Source organism: Poecilia latipinna, unplaced genomic scaffold, assembly GCF_001443285.1.
Source record: "Poecilia latipinna isolate Pla-1442-1.1 unplaced genomic scaffold, P_latipinna-1.0 Scaffold1714, whole genome shotgun sequence".
Classification (NCBI taxonomy): Eukaryota; Metazoa; Chordata; class Actinopteri; order Cyprinodontiformes; family Poeciliidae; genus Poecilia; species Poecilia latipinna.
The window spans coordinates 59,464-71,578 of NW_015114330.1; the positions used below are offsets into that span (position 1 = coordinate 59,464).

At 39.7% G+C, this 12,115-nt stretch overlaps 2 protein-coding genes across 2 annotated transcripts in view; one reads left to right on the forward strand and one right to left on the reverse strand.

Annotated features, from left to right (window-relative positions):
* Positions 1-481: 481 nt before the first annotated feature.
* On the reverse strand, positions 482-6,725 carry LOC106964757 (nucleoside diphosphate kinase B-like). Its single transcript, XM_015060438.1, has 5 exons — positions 6,617-6,725; positions 3,407-3,539; positions 1,961-2,062; positions 1,765-1,877; positions 482-866 (listed from the first exon to the last, which is right to left on the reverse strand). Exons 2-5 carry the CDS (start codon positions 3,533-3,535, stop codon positions 752-754), a joined length of 459 nt encoding a protein of 152 aa, XP_014915924.1. The 5' UTR covers positions 3,536-3,539; positions 6,617-6,725; the 3' UTR covers positions 482-751.
* An 895-nt stretch (positions 6,726-7,620) lies between these two features.
* The window catches only part of tecpr1a (tectonin beta-propeller repeat containing 1a), a 26,317-nt gene continuing 21,822 nt past the window's right edge, over positions 7,621-12,115 (forward strand). The window contains exons 1-4 of the mRNA XM_015060435.1: positions 7,621-7,777; positions 10,303-10,541; positions 11,538-11,720; positions 11,800-11,922. Coding sequence (XP_014915921.1) covers positions 10,317-10,541; positions 11,538-11,720; positions 11,800-11,922 — 531 coding nt within the window. The 5' untranslated portion in view covers positions 7,621-7,777; positions 10,303-10,316. The remainder of the gene's footprint in view (positions 7,778-10,302; positions 10,542-11,537; positions 11,721-11,799; positions 11,923-12,115) is intronic.

The window sequence follows — 12,115 nt, forward strand, 5'->3', positions numbered from 1 at the left end:
AAAAAAAAAAGAGAAAAAAAAAAATAAAAAACAACGTTTTGGGGGACCCCCCCCCCCCCCAAAAAAAAAAAACAAAAACTGATCAACTCTAACTGGGATCAATTTGGAATCCATGTAGAGGAGGAATCTATACTGCTAAGTGATTTGAGATAGCATGTTGTGAATTAGCCTATAGACTGAATTAGGGTCAGAGTCACTGTATAAATAACCTGAATTTAATATATAGTTCAGTAAAAATCCCCTCTGCTCCATCTAAGTTATAATACAACCTCTTCTCATTTTATGGCAATTGTCAGAATGTGGCCAACTGCTTAATAGCGCCCTCTGGAGTCAGAATCCAGGTATGAACTGAAACTTGGTATATTAGAAATAACAGGTGACAGGTTTTTATGACATTGTAGTAAATGTGTCTGAAATGTGGCTTTTAGTTGCAAATATAACTGTGTGTGTGTGTATATACACAAACCTAGAAAATGAAAACTTAGGATCATGTGCATTTATTGCAAAGCGGATCAACCTTTAACAAAACTGTCAGTTACAGTTACAGATATTCAGGACTTGATGGAATGTTTTTTTTTCCAGGAATGAAATCAGGAATGACACAGGGTCCACCTCATGACCACATCCAAGGACAACATGATGAGTAGATGGGTGAAGGGAATGTGGGTTGTGTTCCTCATCTAAGCTACAGGCAAAGACAGGAAGACTGAGGCAAAGTGTCAGGGGTCCGAGCAGAGGGATCCTGAACAGCTCAGTAGAGCCAACTGAAGGCACAGCTTGTGTAGTTGACCAACTCTTCTGGTTTGAACCACAGGGAAATCTCAGTTTTGGCACTGTCCACTGAATCACTGCCATGGATAATGTTCCTGAGGAGAAGAAGAGGAAGAAGGAGAGGTAAATGGATGCTAAGCTGTTCTAGTTAACCTGACTAATCAAAGCACTTCATTCAGTCAGTTCTCACATCCACACCACAGCAACTAGTCACATGGAGACTCTGGCATCAAACCACAATATTCTGATAAGTCACTCAATTCACCCTTTGAACTACAGCTGAAGACTTCAAACCTTTTGTGCCTTTATATTAATAAGAGTTACAACATTTAATTTCCCTTTGGGATCAATAATGCATGTCTGAATTTGAATTGTAGGAGACTGGCTCCAGAGCCGTGTGTCGAGGTGAATCTGACTACATCCAGCCGGAGCCTCACACACCAGCTCAGGTTCCTTCCCCACATCTCACTACCAGAAAACTGAATTATTCAAAATCAAAATACCGTTTGACTAAAAATTGATACAAATTGATTTGTTTGCATTTGTTCAAATAGGCGGCAGTCACTCAACTCCCTGCAGGAAATTAAATAAAAGTTGTCATAAAATGATTGCATGACTGACTCAAAGATTCATACTGAAACAAAATATATGAACACTTATGCCAAGAGCTATTTTTCTACTGGTTTCCCTAACAGGGAAGCAACATTTTTAAATTGTACATTTTTATAGCCTTCTATTGTTGTTTTGGAAATAATTCTGATTTTTGGTTTCCCATTTTTAACAGTACATTTTGGGCAATGCTTTCCTTAGCATCATCCCCATTTTGTAATTTACTCACCTTTTTTCTCCAAAATTGAATCACTCATCAAATTGAATCAGACTTTATGATTAATCAATTAGTACTTTAGTAGTCATTATCATTTCTTTTTGTACTCTTTGGCTAATTGAGTGCAGACAAACAGTTTTGATGGAACGGACCCAAACGACACTCACTTGCTGACGTCAATGCAGAAGTCTCCTCTGATGGTTCCAGGTTTGGAGTCAGCAGGGTTAGTCTCACCCAGCATGACTCTGCCAGTCTTCACCACTCCCTTTCCTTCCCACACCTGGAACATAAAGAGCAGGGATTCAGTCAGAACTGTTAACATACCAGCCTCTTCTTCTATAAAAAAACAAGTTGGGTTCTCACCATGGCAACCACTGGACCAGAGCTCATGTAGTTGACGAGGGAAGGAAAGAAGGGTCTGTCCTTAAGGTCAATGTAGTGCTGCATCAGAAGGTCCTCAGAGGCCTGCAGAGGACAAACATCATTTAAAGTTTCATTCATATGACTGACATCTCACAAAGCTGCTGCAGTTATTACATGCAACAAACAACAACTCTGATGTGCTTGGTACTCTGTGAAACTACTAATTTTAATTAGAATTAAAATTAAACCATTTTTATTATGTCATATTTCACATTTGTTTTCAGTCAGACATATTGATTAAGCCCAGACTAATAGCTATAGTTATTTTTTCAAAAGCTAATCCAATCTGTAAAGTACCAAAACCATTTGTTAGTTTGTGTCTGCAGGACTCTGATCATCAAGCTAAGCTTATGATTGAGCCGCTGCTCTCTCTGTAGACTGCAACACCTAGATGGACATCCTGTCTTTTACAGCACACCGGGGTCAAAGTTCAACAAATTTCAACTTTGAGCTTTATTGAGCTGCTGTGCCGTACTCAGCACAGCACAGAACTGTTGTAGCATAGAGCAGCAGTACAAAGTGATGGATCACAATGCAGAGCATTCACTGTAGAATCCCCTAAAACTACTGCAGACCTGATACATCGACTGCAGCAGCCAGAGAAGCAAAATACAATTACTACAATGTATAAGCAATTATAGAAAAATGCTTCAAATCATTTTTAAGCTCCCCTTTGATCATGTACTTTTAAATTATAACACCGGAAAAAAACTTGAAGATTCCTGATGTGACCTCAGTGCTGGCTGGGATCTGCGCATGAACGCGTCAGGGACAGTTCTGCTAAAAAAAGGTGCCGGTGGCAGAGGGCACATCTGCTGAAAGCATGCCATTATCCGATTACTGAAGGAATTACACAATCCTGCATACATCTCATTTCTAATGTACAAAGTCCCTGGCTCATCCCACTGCAGCATCACAGATGAAAACTGACATCCATGCAAGAGATCATACTTGGTGCAGAAAAAGAAGGCCTGTCTGGGGAAGCTGGCTCCACATGCGCCAGAGAGGGTCCAATAATCCAAATCCTTGTCCATACATACCAAGAGACCTCTGCTGCTCAATCTGTTCAGCACATTACTGACTAAAGGATTTCACTTGAGCAGCTACTTTAATCCCTTAACCTCAGTCACCCAGAACTGCACTTTATTCACACCACACTGGATCCAAAAAGATCACCCTGATGTAGAAATTAAACTGACTACATGATCAACAGCATTCCGTTCCAGATCAGATGATTAAAAGCTGCAGTGGGGTCCAGCTGGCTCTCTGCAGTCAGGAATAGATCAGATGGCTAATCAGCTCTCCAGAGGTCTTTGCTGGTGCCCTCTGCAGTCATGTGAATGTGGCTCAAAATAACAGACTTGAGCTCTTCAGGTCTGTCCTCACCTGAAGCATCTTCATGCCAACAAGTTTGAAGCCCTTCATCTCGAATCTCTTGATGATCTCGCCAATGATGCCGCGCTGCACGCCGTCGGGCTTGATGGCGATGAAGGTACGCTCCTGCAGGTCGGCCATGGTTCTGAAACGAAGCAGCAGACAGTGCGACTCAGTGGGGGTGGAGAGGGGAGGTGGTCAGGACAGCTGGGGTGGACCGGAGGAACCAGCCTGGCGGTCACTCACAGCACCGGGCTGCATTTGGCACGAGGAGCTGGGGGGCCGGCTGACGAGGGAACCGTCCCCATCGAGCCGAGGAACGCTCCGCTTAGGTCAATGAGGATCAGACACCCGGACAGAACAGAGCGGCAGCTACCAACAGCCACACCCACACAGGGTCAAAGCTTAGGTGTTACCTGCCAGGGAAGCTATAGACAACTTCCTGTTCATTCATTTTACAGTCTCTACAGTAAATGTTCCTCCCCCAATATTCAATTCAGTCATACAGACATAACTGTTATTTACAGCATTTCCAGTCAAACTGGTTAGTTCTATAGAGCAGGAGTTTCCTTGTCTAATGACACAAGCTGTTAGGCCCAGAATAAAGTGCTGCTCCAATTCTAAATTGCATAAAGCACAACACACACACACACACACACACACACAGTCATAGATCACAGAATGAAGAGAGCTACTGCTAACTATTATCTCCACCTTTGAAGCTTTGCCATGATGCCAAGAGCTCAAGCTTAATCCCCATTTGTAACTGTTCCTAATAAACACTGCAGTATTATCTAAAGTGACTTTAGAGGGAACAAAGGGAGTGTGACTGTTAATGCTGGTGCCAAATGTTTTACTCAACAGACCAAGATCTTAAAGCAAATAGAAGGTAGATGATTCAAAATAAAGTGGTGAGAAAAATGGTACATTATAAATCAAGATATGTTTATATAAAATGGGGCTACATCTAAAAATAAAGCAGTTTGTCATCGTAAATTGTAGCAGTTATATTTACTAAATTAAGTGCATACATTCCACTTTTCTTTTTAAATACTACTGGGAAACATAAGAGATTATGAAAAGATTAAGACTGAATCCCATTGAACTGGACCTGCTAAGAGATCAGGCTGCAAATGTAACAGTAGGTGGTGCTAATGGTAACACTTTATTTGAAGGGGGGTGAATAAGACTGTCAAGACACTTTCATAAACATGACATAACACCTGTCATGAACATGAATAAGCCTTCATGAATATTTATGACTGTTGTCATAAAGCGTCATTCGGTGCTAATATAAGATATTCCATTTGTACAACAATGGAGGCTGAACTCCGGTCCTTGAGGGCTGGGGTGTCCGGCACCGTAGATGGGCCCTTTCTCCTACACACTTGAATTAAGTGGCTAAACTACCTCACCAGCATGCAGTCAAGCTGGACAGAGCTCTGCTAATGAGCTTATGCTGGAGTCAGGTGTGCTGAAGCAGAGAGGCGTCTAAAAGCTGCAAGTCACCGCCCCCCCGAACCCCTGAGTTAGAGAACACCGACTGTACCCACTCTGTTCCACTCCCACATAAAATCAAAGAGATGAGATTTGAAAGATAAGTTTAGCATATAAATGAATGATTTCATTATGTGTTCTATGCATTTTGAGTTTTGAAGATTTACATGAGAACGTTCATGTGCTTTCAAATGACAATATTGGCTATAATCGATAAGGTTATTTCTAGGAGTGCATCAATTGTCGTTTTCTGGCCAGTCACAGATTACAGATCTTTTAAAAAGCCTGACCTGGTCATTCATATTTTGGTCTATACTGATTTTTTTTGTCTGAAACTACAGTCATGGAGTTTGCAAGAGTAGAATGACTATTGTTAATTGTAAACATGACCTGGTGGGTCTATCAGTCAAACCTCTCATAGCAGTGAGAAAGAGGACACTGGCTGATTTTTAGACCTTTGCTAAGGAAGATGAAATCATTGGAAAAGATCAGCAAGTGAGTGAGTGATCACAATGTCCCAAAATTAAGAAAATGGCACCGATTTATCAGTGCATCCCCGGTTATTTCGGTCTTAAACATGTTTGGGTACCCATATTGAACAGGTTTACTATATGTGGAAAACATTCCATTAAGAAATGTCAAAGTTAAGCCCACAGATGTTCAATGTGTGAATTTTTTTGGCTTATTTCAATAAATCCCTTCGTTGCCCACTGAGTTTAAGTGTCTGTTTTTTTGTTTAACACTATATGATTATAATTTGATGGGTGACGGTTTGTATCATTTCCACCGCAATAAAGACAAAAAAAAATAAACACGTACGTTGATTTTTTATTTTTGAGGTGTGGTCTTCACGTCCCACAGTGACAGATAAATGTTCAGAGTTGCTGAGCAGACTGATCTAGACAACCCGACAGAGAATCGGGACAGAAGTCGCATAGTGTGCCTGCAGATTTAAATCTCTGATGGAGCAGGGTGGTGTTCAGCGCTCAAGTGGAAGAGATCATTATTCGCAATCTGCGACTTGGTTCACGGCTACAAGCGCAAGTTACTCGTTTAGCGCACAGTAAAAGATATTTTAATTTTTTTTTCTTCTAGTAAAGTTGCGTTAAAATAAATGATAGCCGTCACCACATCAACATTCATGATTTTCAATAGTTTCCTTCCTGTATTGTGACGTGAAGTCACGCGGCAAAAACTGATAGGTGCGCACGGGCCTGGACTTTAGCAGCGCTGCCTGCCTGCCTGCCTGCTCAGAGGAGTGAGCTCTAAATCCGCCGGCTGCTTCGGCATTCTCCTGGACAGCTGGGCAGGCGGACACCAGCGTCATCCTTCACAGGAAGTGTCTCGTTATCAGATTTCTTCCAGACAGGGATGGTGGTCGCAAATTTGAACTTGCAGTAAATAAAGAGGACAGTTCCGCATAGTTTATCAGGGAAGGTCTGGGCCTTTCTTAACAGCCACATGGTCCCTTTGTTTCCGCTGCTTGCAGTCAGACTCTTCTGTTTTAGCGACACAGGAACCGGATAGGAGCGCGAGCAGTCAAAATGCATGTTCAAGATTTAAACTCGTCACAAGAGGTGTGAACTCATTTTTAAAGGCGTTATAAATAGATTTTTGAACAAAGTGCCAAAAACCTGAGAGGAAATAAGGTGAAGTCAAGCAAATTATGAAACACTGAAAAATAATTCTAAAAATTGCAAAAAAGGCATGATTTTGTGGCATTACCTCGACAGTGAAGCTCCGCTGAAGCAACCAGACAATCCACTCTGCGATTAATGAAAGGGAAGAACTACAGGGTAGGCGCAGCTGTTATTTATAGGAGTAGGCGGAGCTGAGACAACGGCAAGTCTCTGGAGTCAAACTTCCTTTCTTGCTTCAATATGATAAATTACGCGAGCCTATGAGGCTTTTCTGTCGAGTTAAAACAACATTCTGAAAATAACCTTTATCAAGCATATTAAACTCTTCATTAAGTTTAATATGTATATTAAACTAAATATTTCTGTTTTAGTCATGTTTTTTTCGGTTTGATGGAATATTCCAATCGTTAATGTTATTTATTCAATAGCCGTAAGCAGAAAATCATTGAAATTAACAGGAATAAAAGCAAGAAAATATCATTCTGTGTTGTTAATACAATCTCAAACGGTTTTAAATCACACTTGTAAGAGCAATCCTTCTTATAAAGTGGTCTAAAGATATCTCTAGGTTTTCCAAAGGGTTTTCTTTAAAAAAAAACAAAAACATAATTATTGCTGTGATTATTATTATTTTGTGAAAGTATGAAAGATGTGGCAAAGGACGTTTGCCAAGTGTCAGCGTGGCAGCCATACGTTGATGATGTTGCCCATTAAAACATCTGATTAATTTTTACTGAGTTTGTGTATTTTTGTAACATCTACAAGCAAGGGAAATCATATGAGCTATAAGTACTGCACAATTTAGGATAGTCAGATAATTTGTTAATCTGTGTTATTTTCAACCATCTTCAATCAGTCAACCAGCTATATAACATAATAAAATATACCAGTTCGTTTTCTATTTGTGTTTGTAATTAAGAAAGTAAATAAAGTTGAAAAAAGTTTAACAATTTTGAGCAGAAAACTTGCATAGTATTTGAATCTTGCTGAAAAGTGAACTCAACAACCTACTTGTAAAATCTGAGCAGGGAGCGCCCTCTATTGGAGGTCTGCGTTGTAAACAACTAAGCCAATAGAATTTAAGGAACAACTGCTTCCGGTTTTATAGCAGGTAGATACTAGGATGTTAATATTAGCAGCCACTTGACACACCATGATATGACCAGCTGCCCATTCATTTCTGCTGTTAGAAGAAAGAGCGACGACCTGCTACCTGCACCGGCTGGCATTTTATAGGCGGGTCTAGGTTCGTTAAATTTAAATATTGTCACTTTTACTTTTTATGGTTAACCGTGTCCAGACATAAGAATTGTCGTGTCGTGATACTCCGAAGCCAGTTTTAGGTTACAGTTTACAGTTGTTTGGAAAAATTATTCTTGTGTTTGTTTGTAAATGAGGCTTATCTTGACAGGGTGTTGACATACAGCTAGCTTGTTACAATGTAACCAACCTCACGCACCGAATGTACGTCACTTTTGTGCGCAGCCAAATTAGGTATCATATGTTTTATAATTAGCGTGACATACATTTAAGATACAGTTTAGCATTAAATGCATCCCATGTTTTACTTTACCTGTAACTGAAAGCAGTTTGTAATTTTCCAAGTGTAGACTGAAATCTGAGGAAACCAACTTTTTATTTTTCAATTAATCTGCTGGCAAAAACAGCAAAATCAAAATCACAAACACAGAAAGAATTTATAACAAAACAGTAACGCCAAGGGTTATACAGCAGGTAGAAATGAAAATCAATTCACCAGAATGTTAGAGAGTGCACATATCAACTTTAGTATTATTTTGTGAATGTTGAAGTGTTGTAATACATTGCTTAAACTCCTCTTTAAAAAAATTAAGAAGGAAAATGTATGATTTGAAAAATTTGGATTTATAAATAGTAATAATAGTAATAGGCTGATGATATACAATTGATCTGTTTTATTAGTAGAATAAGAATTTAAACAACACGCTCGCTAGGGGTGGACAAAAATATCATTAACAATATCTCGATAAGCCATGATCAGTATCAATAGATAATACGTCTAATAAGGGCTGCACAGTGTTGCAGTTGGTAGCACTGTTGCTTTGCAGTGAAGGACCTGGGTTCGAATCCCGGCCTGGGGTCTTTCTGAAAGTTCTGTCTGTGCATAGAAGGGTTCTCCTACAATCCAAAAATATGACTGTCAGGTTGATTGATCTCCTAAAATTCTCCTTGGGTATGGGTGTGTACATGCATGATTGTTTAATCAATAATTATTTTTATCGACTGATATGAAATGCTTTCATTATGATACATTTTTCAGTCATATCGTCCAGCCCTAATGTCAGCATAGGCGAGGGAAAAGTTGTTGAGAATGTTGTTGAAAATGAATGTACAAATATCTCGCCAGAAAATAAGTGAAAAAGTATCAAACTGGAATAACTTATGCAGATCTTCTTTATAGAGTTTGCAGAATACACAGTTCATATCAATGACCTTTTTGTATCTTTAAAGAAAGAGCTGGTAGGGATAAAAACAGCAGGTTATCTTGAGGAAGCAAACTTTAATAATGCAGTTTAGTTATGTGACATCAACAAAATGTAGGTGAGACTTATGAAGCAAGAGCCAGAAACAGCCCTTCAACACACAACCCCACCTACTCAGTACAGATTTGGTCTCAGAGTAACAAAAATAATCTTGAAGCATGTGATAAAGCAAAGTGATAAAGGAAAAGGATTTCTTAGACCAAAATTAGAAGTGTTGATATAAAACTCAGTAGACCCTGTGATTTTGCTTCTTTTCAAACTACAGTTATACAGGATAACTTGAAGCAGTCACATTGGCCTTTGTCTCAAGAAGTTTTATTGTACACTCAGGTGAAACTATCCAAAACATTTAATAGTTTTTGTAGAGAGAATCTCCTTGCAACCTTTCTACAAGCGGTACTTTCTCAGGCTTGTAATTGTAATGTCATGGATCTGAACATTTGTCATGGTAACAGATGTCCATGTAAAATATAATTAACATTTTAGGGGAGGAGGTTAAATTATTTGACTGCTGAATTGTCTGAAGTTTGAAGAATTTGCTGTGACTTCCACTGCTGAGAAGATTGGTGACTTTATGCTTTAAATGTTTTCAACTTCTGATTTGCCTTTCTAGAATGATTCACTTTGTTTTACATGACAATGTCCATGGTAACTTTCTTAAATTGTTGGCAGCAATTGCTTCACTACAGCCACTGTTTATGTGCTAGCAAACAGCCAACAAGGAAATTCCCTCATTTTTGAGGTGGTCCTGCCTGCTGGTGATCAGTTGTTTAAGTGACTTTGATTAGAACCATCTGGCTAATAATATCCCTAATAATATCCATCAGAAGCTCTATAAAGTAGCCTTCATTTAGTTGTTTCTATGGCTGTGTCTAAACAAGACATGCTGCTTTTGTGTGATGTGAATTCTGCGAATATGAATTTGGATGAGATGGACATAGAGTATGTCTATCAGATGAATGAATATAAATTTTAGAATTACTATGGAAACCACATTATGAGAATGAAGTTATGATCACATGAGGGTTTTCATGACTTCCCTTTGCTCCTTTTTCCTGTTGCAAGTTTCATCACGGAAATCAGAATGATTTTTTTGCGAAAACTACAATGCTGTATTATTCTTCCTATATCTGTAATGAACATACAGATAAAAGTTTGGTACATTTTGCTCATGTTTGTGTAGTTTTGTTAAACACTGTGCACCATGTATATATAAAAAAACTAAAATTTTCTTGCTGCTTGTCTCCAGGTACGGGTGAAGCCATGCCTGTGTCCCTGCTGTGGGCAGTGGACGTGTACGGGCGTGTCTACAGCCTGTCCACTGTGGGACAGCAATGGGAGCATTGCCGCAAAGCCCACCTGGAATTCAAGCGGGTGACAGCAGCTCAGCAGTGCTGCTGGGGCATTGCCTGTGACAACAGCATCTACCTGAACGTCCATGCGTCTGACCTGCCCGTCCGCTACCAAGAGGACACATACGAAAATCAGGTTAGGGTCTTTTAATTGTCTCTTTGCAACATGTGAGAATTAGCTTGACAAGGACTTTGCTGATTTTTTTTTCCAGATTGCATGCATAACCTTAATAGATCTCAGTTAGGAGAAAATTTCCAGAGAAAGAATCTTCAAAAGTGATCTGTTTGTCAGCTACGCTCATGTACACTTTACTTGGTACGTCTGATTAATTAACACAAATAGACCCCAGTTCCACGTTTCCAACTTAGCTCATTGTCACAGAGCTAAGTTATGTCAGAATGGCTTCTTATAGTTAGTTCACCTTCCTCCTTTGGTCTCAAAAATCATCAAATCTTGGCCCAATAAATCAAAGGATATGACAAAAAAGGGACAGAAGTGGGACCAAAAGTTAAAATAGAAAGAAGGAGATAAGAAGAGAGGAGAAACAGAAGGATGAAGAGAATACTAGAGAGCACCCTAGAGGTCTGATTCTACACCTGCAGAAAGGGAGAGAAAAAAAACAGGGACAAGCAACACATGCAGTTACTCTGCTGGTTATTTATTGCAACAACAAAGTCTCAAGTTTGAATCCTGACCAGGGTTGTTTCTCCATGCAATTTGCATATTCTTCCTTTGCTTGTGTTGTGTTTCTTCATGTACTCTGGGTTAATCCAAAACACAAAAATTAGCTCTAAAATTGACTCTTGGTATGAGAGTCTTCCTGCATTATTTATTTTTTGGGGGAGAGATGAGGTTATTTTACCTGTGTATCTCTGTGTCATCATGAGATGGACTGGTCAGCAGTCTGAGGCATACCCAGCCTCTTGCCCAAAAAACATTCAAGATAGGGACCAGAGGTCTTCAGGAGTCCCAGACCCTGCATTGATGAGCAGCTATAGACCATGGATGGATGGATGGATGGATGGATGGATGATGGATGGATGGATGGATGGATGGATGGATGGATGGATGGATGGATGGATGGATGGACAGACATGAAAATGAAATAATTTCTCCCTATTTTTCTTTTAGAGATGGAATCCCGTTGACGGTTTCTCAGAGCGTCTGCTGCCAAGTGACCGCTGGCAGTGGAGTGACATCACAGGCCTGCAGCATCAACCCATGGCCAGCTTCCAGCTCCCTTCCAGCAGCTGGGAGTGGGAGGGAGACTGGTTTGTGGATGAAAACCTTGATGGAGAGCCCACAGAAAAAGAGGTAGTGTTTTGGTGAACTCATTTTCCTTTTTGCTCTTGCACTCATCTTGTATTAATAACTTCAGTGTTTGTGTTTGCAGGGGTGGACGTATGCCATGGATTTTCCTGCTACTTACACTAAGGACAAGAAGTGGAACTCCTGTGTCCGTCGCAGGCGATGGCTCCGCTACAGGAGGTACAAAGACATGGACACCTGGGCTAAGGTGTGTATGTTTGTGTGTGTGTCAAAATATCTGTACGAGTTATGTTCACATACAATGTAGTGAATAAAATGTTTGTCCACTTACAGGATACTTCTATTTTTTTTTTTTTTTTTTTTTTTTTTTTTTTTTTTTTTATTTTTCCCCCCCCAAAAAAAAAATTTTCCAAAAAAAATTTTTTATTTTGAAAAAAAAA

Coding starts and splice junctions, on each gene's coding strand:
- LOC106964757 (XM_015060438.1), bottom strand. CDS start 3,535: ATGGCCGACCTGCAGGAGCGTACCTTCATCGCCATCAAGCCCGACGGC. Junction 1,878..1,960: donor CTGGTCCAGTGGTTGCCATG/GTGAGAACCCAA, acceptor TTTATGTTCCAG/GTGTGGGAAGGAAAGGGAGT. Junction 867..1,764: donor TTCTGCATTGACGTCAGCAA/GTGAGTGTCGTT, acceptor TCTTCTCCTCAG/GAACATTATCCATGGCAGTG.